The 16808-nt window shown below is 41.6% G+C and overlaps 5 protein-coding genes across 5 annotated transcripts; 2 read left to right on the plus strand and 3 right to left on the minus strand.

Moving 5' to 3' along the window:
• The first annotated feature begins 209 nt into the window (after positions 1–209).
• Positions 210–2068, plus strand: yellow-f (L-dopachrome tautomerase yellow-f). Its single transcript, XM_036818014.3, has 4 exons — positions 210–463; positions 667–1014; positions 1064–1719; positions 1795–2068. Exons 1-4 carry the CDS (start codon positions 301–303, stop codon positions 1933–1935), a joined length of 1308 nt encoding a protein of 435 aa, XP_036673909.3. The 5' UTR covers positions 210–300; the 3' UTR covers positions 1936–2068.
• LOC108011590 (uncharacterized) lies at positions 1933–7498 on the minus strand. The gene is made up of 8 exons (XM_036818013.3): positions 7140–7498; positions 6856–7076; positions 6209–6780; positions 6047–6098; positions 3456–4874; positions 3202–3343; positions 2975–3133; positions 1933–2915 (listed from the first exon to the last, which is right to left on the minus strand). The coding sequence occupies exons 1-8, from the start codon at positions 7341–7343 to the stop codon at positions 2700–2702; spliced, it is 2985 nt and encodes a 994-aa protein (XP_036673908.3). The 5' UTR covers positions 7344–7498; the 3' UTR covers positions 1933–2699.
• On the plus strand, positions 4955–6075 carry LOC108011589 (uncharacterized). Its single transcript, XM_017076758.4, has one exon. It carries the CDS (start codon positions 5020–5022, stop codon positions 6028–6030), a length of 1011 nt encoding a protein of 336 aa, XP_016932247.3. The 5' UTR covers positions 4955–5019; the 3' UTR covers positions 6031–6075.
• A 271-nt stretch (positions 7499–7769) lies between the features above and the next one.
• Positions 7770–12804, minus strand: Paip2 (polyA-binding protein interacting protein 2). The gene is made up of 4 exons (XM_036818022.3): positions 12500–12804; positions 9538–9689; positions 9368–9468; positions 7770–9302 (listed from the first exon to the last, which is right to left on the minus strand). The coding sequence occupies exons 2-4, from the start codon at positions 9679–9681 to the stop codon at positions 9173–9175; spliced, it is 375 nt and encodes a 124-aa protein (XP_036673917.3). The 5' UTR covers positions 9682–9689; positions 12500–12804; the 3' UTR covers positions 7770–9172.
• Positions 12805–13360: 556 nt separating this feature from the next.
• Positions 13361–16083, minus strand: LOC108011582 (sialin). Its single transcript, XM_017076750.4, has 6 exons — positions 15492–16083; positions 14786–15019; positions 14415–14723; positions 14075–14357; positions 13691–13932; positions 13361–13627 (listed from the first exon to the last, which is right to left on the minus strand). Exons 1-6 carry the CDS (start codon positions 15783–15785, stop codon positions 13463–13465), a joined length of 1527 nt encoding a protein of 508 aa, XP_016932239.4. The 5' UTR covers positions 15786–16083; the 3' UTR covers positions 13361–13462.
• Positions 16084–16808: the final 725 nt, after the last annotated feature.

A 16808-nucleotide genomic window follows, 5' to 3' on the forward strand; every position in this document is an offset into this window, starting at 1 on the left:
CTCTTTTTTTACATTCCAAAAATAACGATTCCTTTTGCGAGAACATCTTAAATACAGACTCAACTCAAATACTATGAATATTGCTGTACAAAACGACAAAAAAATAAAAGAGTATTATAAAGATCTTTTTAAAACAAGAAAGACAACATCTGAGTGAGATTCGCACTGCTCTTATCATTATATATATTTCACTTTCAAGCCACAGATCAAATTGATCACCAGTCGCAAGTGGAATATCAACCTGAAAAGACGAACGACCGGAACATTGTACAGTTTTTATACAGTAACCCATATTTATAAATGTTATCTCCGAAGTTTCTGCTCCTCTGCACAATCGCTGGGTTGCAATTGCTAACCTATGCAGATGGTGATCCCATGATAGAGGTTTTTAAATGGAAACAGATGGACTTCTACAACCGAGGGGATGGATACAAGGACTTGTGGAGCAGGCTTTGCATACCAGGTAAATTAATCAAGCAAAAAAATAATAAACACTTGTGAATCACTTATAAGTATAATGTTTAGAGGAACAATAAAAAAAATATTGCTCGGCGACTAACTTATTAGTGCCTATATATTAGAGGCATCGTTAAAAGTGAAAAGTACATAGTTTATCAGGCACGTTAAAATTATTATAATAATAAATACGTAAACCTGTTTACCAAGATCCGCATGTCTCCAATTCACGTCCCACTTGCTTCGGCCCTTCCAATTCCGGTGGCACCCGTAATGGATCCTTTATCCAGTACAACAATGTGCCCCAGGGTGTGACTCACTTCCGTGGACGCCTCTTTGTCACGACTCCTCGGCGCCAGGAGGGAATCCCTTCCACCTTGAACTACATCGATCTGGCCAGGGATGGATGGAGCCAGAGTCCCAATCTTCGTGCCTATCCCAACTTTGAATTGAATCAGTATAATCTGAGTGTGGAGAATCTGGTGTCTGTCTATAGGACCACTGTGGATGCTTGCCAGCGCCTCTGGTTCATCGATACTGGAATGCTGGAGTATCCTAGTGAGTATACATAATTTATGGGGCTCCATATATGAATTGATCACTTTAGATAACCGCCAACAAATCCGGCGTCCCAGTATTTGGGTTGTTGACTTGGCCACCGATCGAGTGCTGAAGCGTTTCGAGGTACCACAGAGCATCGTGGAGATTGGACGTGGATTAGCCAGCATCACCATCGACGTGGAATCAGGAAAGTGTGGTGATGCCTACGCCTACATTCCAGATCTGGTCAATCGCCTGTTGCACGTTTATAGCCTTCAAAGCGATAGAATTTGGTCCTTCAAGCACAACTCCTTTGACTTTGATCCGCTTTCCGATGATCTGAACATTGGCGGGCAGACCTTCCGCTGGGACGACGGCATTTTCTCGACGACTTTGGGACCTTATCAACCAGATGGCAGCCGGGATGTGTACTTCCATCCCTTGTCCAGCACGAATGAATTTGTGGTATCCAATAGGGTTCTGCAGCAGGAGTCCAATGCAGCTCGCTCCGATCACGGCAACGATTTCCGGCTTCTCGGAAGCCGCGGTCCATCCACACAGTCCACGATGCACAAGTACGATCCGAACACCAATGTGATCTTCTACGCCGAGGTCCAGAGGAGCGGAGTGGGCTGCTGGAAGACCAGCAAGCCGTTCTCAACGGAAAATCATGGATCTGTTTATTCCAATGCTACGGAAATGATTTACCCCAGCGACTTGACGGTGAGCTAAAGAAATTATTGAAGAAAAAGAGTAAAGGATCTCTTATTAAGAAACTTAAATTACTTATATCTATAGATTGACGAGGAGGGAACCATTTGGGTCATGTCGAACTCCATGCCCATCTTTGTATATTCTACGCTGGACAAAGAGAAGTACAATTTTCGAATCTGGAAGCAAAAGGCTTCGCTGGCCAAGAGGGGAACAGTTTGCGAGTGATTTGTGTGGAATTGCTTTAATGAATGTTTCTCAAGGTCGTTACATCAGTAATAATAATATGTTTATCGAAATTACCCACTGAAACTTATATATAAAATAAATCAAAAAGCATTTACAAATGTACCGTTAAAAATTGCCTAAATTTGAGTACTCATTTTTATCACATCTTAAAAGTTACGACAGATGCTTTTGTCTTTTCGCACGAAACAAATGGAAACATGAAAGAAAACAACATCAATGAACAAAATCAGAGGCACTCCAATATTGCATAAGGATACTAAGTTGCACAGGTTTGTGTGATACGCGTGTATATGTTAACCTAAAATACTTGAATTTCATGTTGTAAATTTCTCATAACTTTTCCGCATCTAAACAAATTCGAGGTGTAAATTTGGTAACCCTTTTCAAAGTGTCAGCTATACAGTGGTGTATATAGATATATATATATGTTCGATTTGTATATATATGTATGAGTTCATATAAAATTTTGCAAAAATATATAGGTTGTTTTTGTATATGTTCCTCAACGCTACTCCTAAGTTCTTTAAGTAGTTTCGATCATAGTAAGTGTGGTGTGTAGTACGTAATATAGCGAAATGATTCTACCAGTTCTAGTTGACTATATAGGGGATCCGTTCATTGACCTATACGCGAAAATGGAATGATTACTGGCCGAGAGCTATTCGAAATAAATTCGCGTATAGCAACTTATTACAGTTACGAGTTATGTGTGGTTATATGGAATCGATCGTTATTGCTGGGGACTACTGCACTAAGTAATCCTTGTAGCCGCGCAGGGACTTCAGCTGCTTCTTCAACTTGGTTATCAAATCCGACGGTTGCACCAAGATGGATATATCCCTGCCCACCGAGTTTAGGCGATCGCGTATCTCCAGATCTTTGAAGAACAGATTCAGTGAACGACCATTGATCTCGGTCAGCATCCAGAAGGTTAGTGAGCTGCCATCGCACGATTGCGTCTGAAATGGTTGCCATTATTAGTATTAATCAAGCGAAAATCCATACCTTGTTTACTTACTTTGGGCGGAAGGCCATGTCGTGCGGCCAAGCTGTTTGGCACAACATCCACGATTGTAGAAGTGTTTCCATCCCGAATCAGTCCCAGACACTGACCCTCTCGGTCGCGTCGAATGGCATAAGCCCGACCAAACGGAATGCGTCGAAGCAAGACCTCAACCTGGAAGAATTATAAAACAAATTAAATGTTAAATTTTAATCTAAATTGATTTAAAAGACTTTTCTTACAAATAGCGTATTGGTGTTCCTAATTATCTTATTGGCCTCGGCAGCACTGCTGATATTCACGCCTGCTATGGATAGTAGCTGATCTCCGATGTGAAGGGCATTGTATAGAACAGGATGTTCCTTTTGCTTCCAGCCCGCAATCCTGTAAGTAAAGTCAATTAGTAAAAATCGTAACACGTATTCGAAAAATGCAAATTTTGGATTAGCCTACATACAATCTTTCTTAAGATGATCTGGAGTTCTTCCAAACTTACCAAACGCCTCCGAAGGCATCCACCCAGGCAATGGAGCCCACGCAATCCTTTCGCCTTAGATTCAATCGTACTCCACCCGGATGCATAATCTCTCGCCGTAGCTGCATAACCTGCTGTTCCCTCAGGGTCAATCGCTTATTGGGCGACTGCTGTGCGGGATTCGTGCTGGACGGAGGTGCTCCCTGTGGCGGTGGCTGCATGCGAAAGGCTCCGTTTCGGGATGGCGTAAACTCGTTGTTGTTTGCGTTTCGTTGCGTTACCGGCTGTGGGATCCGCTGAAGCGGCGCCTGAGCATCGGAGGTGGACGAGCTGCGCCGGCGCTGCTCCTGGCTATCATCCGTTGTAGTTGAGATGCTGTTCCTTTGCCCTGGCGTTACTTGGGCACTGGTTGAAGTGGAAGGCGGTTGCTGTTCAATGTTGTTATTCGCGACGCTCGTTGATTTACTAGTTGTCTTGGTTTTCAGCGGAGTGTTCAGCAGCTTCAGGTAGTGGAAATCCCTTCTGCTGGGCCGCGAACTAATCACCAGTTCGGTAAGTCCTCGTGTTAACTGCGGAGTCGGTCTTCCTGCTGCACTGGGAGTTACTGGCTGTGTAGTCGCCGGCGAAGCCAACCGGCGCCGTGGCAAAGCTGGACTTCCATTTACTACTGGCTGGACGGGATTAGTACTTGCCGCCCTTGTGGGACTGCTTCTGCTGGTGATGGGAATGCTGGAGGAGAGGAAGACCTTTTCGTAGTGCACATTTCCACTGATTATGGAGTCACTGCCCTGTTCACTGTTCACACTAATATTCGTAATACCCGAGGTGTTGGCACTGAGTATTATCTTCTTGCTTAATCTCGGAGTCTGCGGCTTGGCAGGAGTAGTAGAAGAGGAGGCAGCGGAGGAGGTGGTTGCACTGCCTCCATGCGCTGGATAGCAGGTGCCGTAGACAGCCACCGTGGTGGTGGCCTCGCCGTCACCCAGCACCTTTACTTTCGTGGTGCCGGAAACTTGTGAACTCGCGTTATTCGAAACGCTTTGCTTAACAGGCGTTGTATAGGGATTACTGTTGCTGGGCTGTTTGCCCAGGACTTGGATGGTACTGGTACTGCTACTGGCATTGGACGGAATGATTTGTACGTTGCTTTTATACTCGTGATGGGTCTGAGATGGCTGTTGCTTGGCAATCGTCTGGGTCTTGGACTTAACCTCTGGAAAATGAAACACCTCGGCTGTGGTGGTGTTCTTGGGCGGTAATTCGGGCGGCTGTTCCTGACCATTGTTGCTGATGTTCGACACCTGGATGATTGTAATATTGTCCTGAGAATCCTCATTCTTCGCGACTGCGGTAGTGGAGGATTGTGTGTGGAGAGGTTTACGTGGCGGTCTCTTTGATTTGTCAGCCGCGCCAGCGGACATGGATCGTGATGTTTGCGGTCTACAATTAAAGTAGGGATTTAAATTAACTTAACAATAAAGTATTTAAGTTTAAATTAAAGAAATAGTACAGAGTCGCCGTAGTAGACTGCTTTTCAAAGGGCAAATTTGCTTGACATACATATCTGTATACAATTTCATGAAACATGGCCAAAAGGTTCTCTCTCACCGAAGAAAAGCTTGACGACCTTTTCGTGGAGGAGGTGGCCAGTGTAGTGAAGCTAGTTGGTCGGCTGCCGGCTAAAGATCAGATTGCGCCCATCTGCACAAGATGGCTCCACATTTTCCAGCAGTCTACGCCGAAGGAAAGGTTTTCCCGCAACTATATGCTTCTGCTCCTTCACAAGCAACTGAACGAACAGAAAGCTTTGACTTATCCATTCACGAATCCCAAGACATCCCAGATGGATTTGCCCACCATACACCAGATGAGCTTAAAGATGGACAACAAAACGGAACACCAAAGCGGCTTGGATGACGAGGAGTGCAGATCTAATGAGAGCTTGGATGAGGAGGAATTGTCCTCTTTCAGTTCCTGCGAAAATTTAGAGGAGGCCAACCTCAGGTTGGTTGACGAAAATACAGAATTGTCTAAGGAGTTGCAGGAGCTCCAGAGTACGTATAAAAAATTGCAGGTGAAGAGGGATAAGGGCGAGAAAGCCATTCAAATGCAAAGAGAACAGATTAACATGCTCGACAAGGAGAATCGCTACCTAAAGCGAATCTTTGCTTGCTCTTCGATCTACGCTCTAAAGCAACTTTGCACCGGGCAGGATCCGGCTTTGTTCTTCGACACCCTGTACAATGTACTCTGCGAAGAGGAAGCTGACTATCAGCAGGTGAAGCACTTCAATGAACACTTCAAGGCCCTGCTGCATGCCCACATTAATCACTTCCAGCGACAGCAGCGGGCTCCTTTGTTGGAGCAGGCTAGCAAAAGGTACGACAAGCTGCGATCGAAAGTGAGCAAGAGATACAAAAATGTGATGGCCCTGAAACTTGATGCCCAGGGCCAGGAGCTGACTCTGAGTGCCATGCGCTATCTGACCGTGCTGCGGAGACTATTCATCGCCACCTTCGAGGGCAAAGCAAACACTAAGAAGGCAGTCGTCAAGATACTTCAGCAGAGCCACGATCATATGAACGAGATGTTGTAGGAAACGAGTAGCTCACCTGGGAATCAGCCGCTCGCACTGCAGCATGTGCTCCAAATTCAGGATTTGGTCTGCAATTTTAAAGATATATTTTGTAATGTTTAAGAATTATATATGCTTAGATGCTACTATTCTAACATCTTAGCAATTAGCTTAGCACAAAGATTCATGTTTTTCTTACCTGCTGAAGCACGCTGTGCAGTAGCCGCCACAACGTCCACTCGTACTCCGTTATCGGTAAGCACACAAGCCTTGCGCAGCAGGGGCGACAGATATTCATCGTCCGAGAGATTCAGATCAGCATCGCTGCCACACGGTTGCTCCTCTACGACTCCCTCAGCTCCCGCTCCATCCTCCTGCCCAGAGCCTGGCTCCACTGACTCACTGATCTGCTCACTGTAGGTGCTGATGGGATCGGAGAGCATGTTGAGAAGGTGCTGCGTCAAAGTGTTGGACATGGCAGCCGGAGCAGGGGCAGGAGGAGCTGGCGTGGTGGCCACAGGACTGGAGGGCTGCTCAGGAGGTGGTGGTGCTGACTGCGCCGGATGACTGGCGGCCACCACGCGCTCCACTCCCGGCACCAGAGCTGCCGGAACTGGAGGCGGCGGAGGCAGTGGCGATGTGGGATCCCTTGTGGGCAGCAACGGAGCGCGAACTTCAGGTAGCTTCGTGTAGAGGTTTTCGCGAGGCGAAAGAATCTTCATTTCGCGCAGCTTGGAGCGCAGCGTTTCCACCCACTCTTGCATAATCTCCCTGCGAAAAGCGAAAGTAAATTGTGAACGGTGCAATCTTAATTGGCGTTGCGTGCGGGGAGCTTTTGTTTATTACCAAGAGACGGCGTGGAAGCGCAACACCTCGTGGCTGAGCGTGACCACAAACTCGAACTCATGCGAGTTGGGGATGAGGGCATGGGAGATGTGGAGGGTTTCCCGCAGAGAAACGGCCCACTCGGGCAGATGTCCAGCTGCCTGACGTGGTTCCGCATAGCCCTCCAGCAGGGCTTCGGTGTCGTCGTGGACGCAGAAAACCACCCAGCTGCACTCGGATTTCTGGTGATGAAAGATGAGAGATGTAGCAACCTCGTATGCAATGGAATTCCAATGTCCACTCACCTTGGGACCAACTGTCAAACGCTTGCCATCCGCCGTCAGCCGCTTGAGCCATGTATTCTTGTGTATTTCCCGGAACTGGGCACTTGTTCCCACACCACCTGCCACGCCCCCTCCTCCGCCAGGGGCCGTCGAGGGCAGTGGAGCAGGTGCACCACTCGCATTCCCGCTGGACGTTGCGGGTGCTGCCGTCGCCGCCGCCGCCATGTCCGCTTCCCAAGACTTCGGTGTAGTTTCCTGCCTGGGATGGGCTTCTTTTGCATGCCTTGGGCCTAATCTCACATTTCACTCGCTTCTCTTTGGGGGAACAACATGCATTTTCTTTTCTCACGGAATTCACGACGCCATTTTTTGTGATTAGTGTGACCGTTTAGAAATATCAAGCATATAATGGCATTAGGGTGTCTTTGCCGGAATAGTGTCTTTGCTAGCCTAGCGAATACATCATCCTAGAATTTAGGCGCGAATATTTGAATTCATAACATTTTTTGGTTCATTCCAGTAAAATGTTAAATTTACCAAAGCCACTCAATCAAAATGCAATATAAAAAAATTTCACTTCTTTTTCTATTCGGATGAAGAAATATCCGCTTCAGAACCCATTCAAAACTTTAATGGCCATAAAACACGACATTTTATTCTATAATAATACTTCTTTTTATTGAGATTTTTAAAATCATTTTTGATATTTTTTTGTTGGTTTTTTGTATCTTTATATCACACGTAACGTAAGTAATGTAGTAGATCTTTTAATGCTGTCTTAAGTCACTAACTCTAAGCTGAATGAAAAAATAGAAATTCATCTTTGTCTACATGTCGAAACGAGTTTTAACGATATTAACAAAAATTGATTTGGGATTTGTGCATCTGCCGGGGGGCAGACGTTTCAAAAGAATTTTTCACTTAAAATTATAGAACTATTTGTTATTGCAGCATTGGTTTTTCTCTGTTATCCGTTCCATTAACACTAGATATACATATTTTTTGCATGCGTTTTTTTTTGTATAAAGAGGCGTTAAACATTAGTATCTCAATTTGTTTTAGTACACTAAATTACAATTGTAAATTACAAGTATTGCGAGAGTCAGAAGGGAAGTTAACAAGCGCTTCTCGTAACTTGGGCGTAGAACGTACAACGAGTTAACAATGGTGCAAAATTATGTTTAAAAAAACTAGTAAACACGTACATATATTCCACAAAATGGTCAACTTAAATCGAGTGTAGACAATGGGCGGGGACGTTAAATTAAATACAATTTAAACTACAATTAAAGTCTTTGAATAGAATTTCAATTTAACGACATGACAACTACAAATTCTGTTCGTTTCTTGGTTGGTTTCTAACACAATCGAGTCTTGTTTGTTGCTTACAGTTGCTTTAGCTGGAAATTGGCATAGTTTTTAGTTGTAGCTTTAGTTTTAGTTGCTTGTAAAAAGTCATTTGTTTTCGATTTTGTACGTTAATACCAAAGTTTTCACTAGCTTCAGCAAGCGCCTGCGTCTGCGTTCTTTCGGTTACATTTTGGGTTCGGAATTTCTGGGGCTCCGGGGAACCGAGTTCCTCGGCAAACAATTCGTGTTTTAACTCTAATTACAATGTACTGTGATGTACGTGGCATAGTTGTTAATTGTTATTTGTCTGTGTTCTTAATTTTTAGTTTAGTTTTTTTTCTTTTAAACATATTTTTATATTTCTGCAATGATTTGTGTTGTTTTTTTTTTGTTTTTATAATGATTTTTAAAAATATGATTCGTTTGCATTTCGGTCGCCAGCATTTGGAGTTGGCTAGTGTCCTTTAGTTGTTTTTTCCATCATTTTGGTATCTAGAAACTAGATAACTTTGAGCTACTTCCTCCGTATGCTCTAGCTGCTCAACTTGGTCAGGATATAAATCTCAATCTCATTGGCGGAATTTGTTAGTTGAGTCTTAGCAAAAAGGATCTTCAGTTTATCTAAGGATTTGCGCGAATGAGGTCCACGTGTTATGGGTTCGGGGTGGTTTGTGATTCTGTGGTGGGCAGGGTATGAGCTGCCTTTATGAGGCAGGGAAATCCAAGACATGACTACGCGGAATAAACTCATCGGCCATTGGATTGAGAACAGACTTTTCCACATTACACTCGCTCTTTGGCAGTGCGGAAAGCGCCGTGTTCTGCTCGTCCGTTCTGTGGAAATCGGGATTTGTTAGATTCCCACTCATTATAATGGTTTTCCGGTGGTCACTACTCACTTGGCCTTCTCCCATTCGTTGATCTGCTCTTCCAGCTCGTCCTCGATCATGGCTTCGAAACACTCCTGCATGATCTCCTCCTCCTCCAGGCGTTGCAGTTCCTATAGCCAGATAACCAGATTGCTTTATCAGTTAACCTTTCGAATACCTATAGCTTGTTTTAATCTTACGTTCTTGTCAAACTCCTCCTCGTTCTCCATCCACATGTATTCGGAGAAATCTGGCTCATCGTCGATGTCTGACAGCGACTCCTCGTCGTCCACAACGTAAATTATTTGATCCGTCCAATCCACAGATGGCACTTTTAACAACATGATATTTGCTGCAAAGAGATATGATTCGGATTACTTTAGCTAACTTAGAAGCAGTTGGACTTATATGTTCAGATATCTTATTTAAACTTAGTTTATACAACTGGACATATAAAGAAAATATGTTCCAAGTGGTTAATACCATCTTATTCTTTAGTGCCACGGATGTATCTAACTATTAGGCAATTGATTGATTAAAACTTATTTGAAAAAACTTTAATTACCACATAATCTCAGCAGTTTCAGAGTTCTAATGAGTTTTTGAAGATTTTTTCAACGCCTACTCTGCTTGAAATGTATTATCAATTTTATTTAAATTGTGTGATCAATATAAACGGCAGTTGAAGTTAAATATAGTGTAGATTTTATAGAACCCCGTCTTATCATATAATTATTTATAATGTTTTAGCTTTATAAGAAAGCAGTTATACAAATACATGTTTTATAGTTTCTTTGAGGTAGGAAAACAAATAATAAGCATTATAATAAATTCATATCTAAAGTAGTCTAGATTAACCCAGCCAAGATCTTCTGTATTTGAATTTATAATCGTATTTCACCGGCATGAAGCCGACGACCAGTTATGTTTTTGTTCTAAAAAAACCGGTTTTCCGACAATCTGACGAGATAAACAAAACAAAAATCGCACCTATACAGGTAAGGTGTGTTACACTAATACCTATTTGTTTATATAAATAAGCGAACATTTTCTCTTTTCTTTTTGCGCAACGTTTTTTTGTTTATAAGCGAGCGATGTCTATTTTTTGCGTTGTGGCCGCGGCACACAAAAATTTGAAAACAAAATGACTCAGCTTTAAGTGCAAGAGCGAAAAGAGCCCCAAATAAGTGGCCACATTTGTATACTATATATGTACTTCAAAAATATGTGCATATATGTATGTATATTATTACGACGATTTTATTACTCGTATCATTCTAGCCCCGTTAAACATTTTATGGCGTATATAAATGCCGTTATCAGGTAAAACAAAAAGAAACAAACGAGCAAACGTGTGAAACAACACGAATGTCAAAAGTGGGAATTTATGCAAAAACGCAATAAGCCAAAGGCGATGATCGTCATCGGTCAAAACTAGGGGTTCACGGTCGTAACTATCAAGGTGGGCGTAGCTGTGCTTCTGATTTTACATTTTTTATAGATTTATTATAATTGGCAATTAAAGAATGCATTTATTACTCTTTAATTAAAAAATGAAACTAAATATGTATTAAAGTACACGTTCAAAACGTAGTTTTGATAATGCAACTTAAAAACCTCTTATTTCAAAGGTAATTAAAATACACTAATTAAATGTTTTATTTTTTTGTATTTATTTATTATATTTATAGGCCAGGCGTACCTATTTATCTTTCCGCCACTGTGCTGACATTTGTTTACTGTTTCTTTAAGTTTGTGTGGGTTTTGTTATTTATTATATTTATAGACCAGGCGTACCTATTAATCTTCCCGCCACTGTGCTGTCATTTGTTTACTGTTTCTTTACGTTTGTGTGGGTGTTTGTTCGACCTGCGATTTGATTACAGTCGATTATACATAGCTATTTTCATTGGCTTTGGCAAGTCTTATCACACTATCAATAAGTGGAATTTTTTTTCGCTTCCTCAACTTGTTTACTTAATTATTTATAGAAATCAGCTGGTATTTATCAGCAAAGCAAAGCACTTGCAAAACGAAAACAAAACTGAGCTGGCAACTCTGGCCTCTTGTTGGTGTACGTGCCGCCGCACACAAACACAGACACAAAAAAGCCCATCGAATTGCAAGTAGAAGTTAAGTTAAGCGGCCATATTTCAAATGAAATTGCGAAAATTAAAATGTATTTACACGGCGAACTCGACGAATTTCATGCATGCATTAAGTAAATATGCATAAAACACAAAGGAGGTAAACAATCACACACAAACACACAGCTGGCTTTTCAAGTGCACCGGTGTTGGTGTGCCCGATTGAATGAACCTCCCTCAACCCAAAAACAAGAAAGAAATAAACAAATACAGCAGCGGCAATGATAATACAACACCAGGTATTATTCAAGGTAACAAGTGTTTAAAGTTAAAGCATTAATATTCTGGGGGTTCGTGTACTTGGAGTCGTCTAGCCTACGCACACGTACACCGGAAAAAAAAAAAAAGGGGCTCAGGTAAAAATTATGCAGAGTTCCATTTTGCATAATTTTAAAACAACGTACTTGACAATAATTAGTTTAAATACTATCGTTAATTGAATAATATTGAATCTATGTGAGCTTGGTTTATGTGGGATGATATAGCTAATACGATGTTGCACAGGATAATAATCTGGTACCAAACATTCAAGTGTTTTTGTTTATCTTGATTCCGTTTCCTTATCCTTATGATAAACTAAAACTTGGTTTAGAGCCTAGAAATTGTATTGAACTCAAGAATTTAAGACCTAGTTGATGATATGAAAATAGTCCTTAGTACTGTAAATTATTCTAAAAATTGTACAACAGTGAATTCATCTACTTAACATTTAATATTAATAAGTACCCAAGATCAATGTAAAATCGTAATATTTTAAAATCACATTAGGTTTTCTCAAGTGTAAGTACGGGGACGACAAGTTAATGGCCGATCCGACACTTGGCCTTTATTGATTTGTCAAGAAGCGGTTTTAAGTGAGCGTTTAAGTGTTTTGGCGGAAGCGCCAAAAGGCAAATGAAAAACCAGGAAGCCAAGTTCTCTGACTTCCGCCTTTCCCCGCGCTCGTGTGGGATTATTTAATTTGTAAGATCACTTTTTTCCCCATGCGATCCCTTCGATCTACACATCTACTCACTTCCAATCCCGTCGAGAAGCCTGGGCGATTTCAACTTGGTATTTTGGAGCCACTTCCTCCGGACGACTTGTTGTTATTATCGATGGTGGTGAATTTGTTGTTATGTTGTTAATAAGGCCGTTCGTTTTTGTATTGCACTGAGAATTTTGCGTCGTTAGAAAAGCGGGAAAAACACTGGCAATTTAGTGTTGCATCCAATCCAGATAGAATCCACACGGAGAATTTTGATATATCTATTGCGAAACGTATTCGAGTATGTGCTGTGTGCGGATACACGTCCGAATTGAACGATTTGAACGAATTGAAAAAATTGAAATGATTAATAAAGCAAGTGGGGTAGGGGTGGAGAAACATCGTTGGCACTATCGATGCATCGATACTTGCCTATCGATATTCCCATCCTCAGAGGAAAAGCTGCGCAAGAACATACTGGATCAGGATCTTAACAATATCCTTAAATATGTACATTTTAAATATATTTTATACCTTTAACATTGGTCAAATCACGGTTCCTGCCTCTGCTAATTAAGCCGCGACTCGAACCCAAAACGAGGGCTGCCAAAATTATCCGTTAAAACATACAGCTATCGATAGACTTTCAAGTGATCGCGGTGCACATTCGACCACCAATAGATGTTTGATTTAACGCATATTTTGTCCAATAACTATGATTTTTGAACTACAATACCGAAAGTATCTGATTAAGAAATAAGTGCTACCCTGCTCTGTGCAAGTCTAAAACTATCGATAGACCTTATCAAAGCTTTCATTAGGGATATCATCGCGCATTTTTCAAAGTTAGGATACTAAACCGTTATAATATTTAATACAAGTTTATTAAAATTTGAAAAATTTGATAACTTAATTCTAATCTCACGAAACAATAGTTTATTCGAAAGGAACAGAGTTAGAATACAGAAAAGTAAAATCAAATAAAACATAGATATATGTACAATCATAATGTTAACTACAGATTTCTTTTGCTGGTGTAGATCTTGTTTTTTCCTTTTCGCTGCGAGGATCCCAAGGTTGGAGATTGGTACTACTGCAGAATCCAAACACCAACATGGCCATCGTATTAAATGCTATCAGTGTTAACAGCACCGAGTTCCATTCCTTTTTACTACCCTATTAGATAAATAAAAACGTTAAGTTATATTTCATTTCCAATATTAATTTTCCGGGTCTTACAGTGTGCACTAAAGCGGCGACAAGATGTGGCGCTAGGAATCCGGAGAGATGGGCCATTCCATTGGCCAATCCTGAAAGTAATCCCGCGAAAGATGGCGCGAAGTAGAGCAGCGTGGGCCAGTAGCCACTGAAACCCATATCCGTAGAGGCCATCAAGAAAGCAAACATCAACAGGACCAGTATTTTGTCTTCACAATCAGCCAGAATGATGATCCATATCAAAGACGACGTCAGAATACTGGCTGTTTTTAAATAGTATTATTAAGTTCAGTGAGATATACGGGGTGCTATGGATATCTGTAGAGGTTGGAAACCATAATGTATAGAGGTAATTTAAAACCTCTGCAGATATATGTGGCACCCTTGATAATCAGTTAATCTTACAGATTCCGTAGAGCATTTTTCGCATGCGGTTCTGATCGGGACCCACTCGTCTTTCAACGTAGCTGCCACCCAGGATGCACACTGCTTTAGAAAAGATCCCGCCCAGATACGGAGCAGCCGAAAGGAAGCCCACCTCTCGCAGGTCGAATTCCATGGCCTCGCGCATAAATCGCGGCATCAGAAGACTTATAATCAGAAAGGTGTAGTTGTGGAACATGTGGGTTAGGACGAAGGCATATGTTGGCGGAGCCGTTAACAGCTTCTTCCAGGGAATCCTCAGAACCTATAAATATAGAAACAAATGTTGGAAAAGAAGTACATTAAAACATGTACCACTAACCTGCTGTTCCTCAAGTCCCAAATGGCGCCTTCCTTGCATCAAGTAATCCACCTCCAAATCCGAGATGCGGGGATGCTCCTCTATGGTGTCGTACATGAGAAAGCAACAGGCGATGCCAAAGAAGAGAGAAACCCCACCGACGACATAGAATGACAGCTCCCAGCCAAAGTTGCTTAGGTAACTGGCCACCGGGTAAACCAACATGGATCCCATAAGAATACCACTATAGGCGAAGGACAGGAGCGCCGTTCGCTCTGTGGGATGAGCCCAGGTGACAAACAGTTTATACATCGCAGGGTTTCCGCAGCCCTGTCAGGAAATAGAAATAACTTTAGTGGTATTTGCAATATCTGATCATTATTTGTTCTCACCGCTAGCAAGCCGCATATGACGAGATCAATAACCGCCGTCTCGAAACTGAAATGGGCCATCAGAGGGAGCAGGATATAGGCGATAGCTTCGAGGATCAGAGACACTATGAACAACATCTTGCTGCTGCACCGATCTGCCAGATAGCCGGACAACGAGATGGAAACCACATAGCCATAGTAGTATACACCAGGAAAAGCCAGTTCTTGGTTTCGGGTCCATGGTAAGTCTCCCGACTGCAAAAATGTTATAAAACTGAAATATTACAAAAGGTATTAAAGAATTTAAAATGCTTATTATTTCAAATTTAAATAAATTTAATAATAGAAGCTCATTTTAAAATCATTGTCTTTGTATTAACAACCAACCGCACAATTTACATAGTAAAACAATTAAGTTCTATATTTTTTATCCAAAAAAATGTTTAATAAAATGATATAAAGTTTTAGAAGTACCATCGCTAAGTAATATTTCATCAAATTCAATTTATTGCATAAGTCACTCATTATTTTACTAATTTATGTCTTGTTTGATTTAAGCTCTTCGATGGCTGTTAATCACTATCATCATTATCCACACTTTGTAATAATCTTTTTGATGTCACTAAAACCTGTCTGTCTGTTGATTAACATTTTTTATATCCCTTATGCACTAAAGTAATATGCATTTCATTTGTACATTTAGATTTGTAAAGGTAAATCGACCTGCCTGAGTCTCTTGGATCAGTGGGTGGAGAACAATCCGAGAAGATCCGCAACGCCCTGTTGAGGTGATGTTGATCTCATTAAGTCGAGCCACCTCCGGCTGAATATCCAGTTCATCGTCGGGTCGTGGCATGACCATCTTGAGGATGATCATGCCCAGCATGTTCCGCATGGCGGCATGGAGACAAGTGGACAAGAAGGCGCATATTGCGTAGGTCAACCGCACGGATCCCAGGAGCCCGTGGGTGGACGCACTTGATTGTGAAAGGCGGGGCAGCGTCCACGACTGGCTGCTCATGGTGCCAAAATATTAAAAAAAACTTATTTAAACATATATACGAAACACTAATTGAGTATTTGGAAGAAAACTTAAACCAAGCGTAACCCGAGCTATGGAGCGACTGATTGGCATTTCGTCGGCGGTGCAACTGGGAATGCCTGCTGATCGGTTGGTTACAACGATGTTACAACGCGAAATTATTTGCCATTTGTCACGATTTGGCGGCTAGTTTATCGTCGCCCTCTCGCCGAAACATGGAGAATTTATCTGGCAACTGTAAACCAGAAAGCAACACATGTAAAACGGACAGTGGCGATAAGAATTCGATACTAAACCAAAGCTTAGAAAGCTTTGCCGTATTCTTACCTTTCTTATTTGATCTCAAAGCCTAAAAGCTCAGATCTAAAGAGTTATAATACAAGTTTAAGTCTAAAGTCCGGATATATTTAAATCATTATGTTCGTGGTTAAAGAAACCATTGAAATTTTTTTAAGCTCTTAATTTTAACCTATCTGTAAACCACTTTTCTAGGGTCCCAAAAGAAGGATGTCTTGATATAGAAAATAATTATTTCTATTAATATTCTATAGTCAATTATTAATCCTTTCCATTCTTTTCCATTTAATTTTAGGCCGCCTCAAGGATTCTACTTGGTCAATACATATTTGAGGTGGAAGGAAGAATAAAAGGATAGGTAAACAACAAAAATGTGAGAGTGAAAGCCATCCCAGAAAAAATTGTAAACAATAATGTGTGGGTGTATTGTGAACGGCAGGTCGGAAAACGTTTTTCACGTTCCGATTTGTGCAATCAACTGAGCTGCACTTTGTGGGCAGAAAGGATAGACGGTTGTGCAGTCGGGTCAAAGTGCACGCTTTGACCAGTCCAGTCCTGACAGCCAATTGGCTTTCGCATGGCCCATGTCAGCCATGTCTTACCCCATAAACTGGGATTAACACACGTGGGAGCTCAAATTGCTACACTAAAAATAAAGGGTAAGGTTATTAACTACTGTATTTCTATTATAAATTAAACTATAAT

Source organism: Drosophila suzukii, chromosome 3 (genome assembly GCF_043229965.1).
Source record: "Drosophila suzukii chromosome 3, CBGP_Dsuzu_IsoJpt1.0, whole genome shotgun sequence".
Lineage (NCBI taxonomy): Eukaryota > Metazoa > Arthropoda > Insecta > Diptera > Drosophilidae > Drosophila > Drosophila suzukii.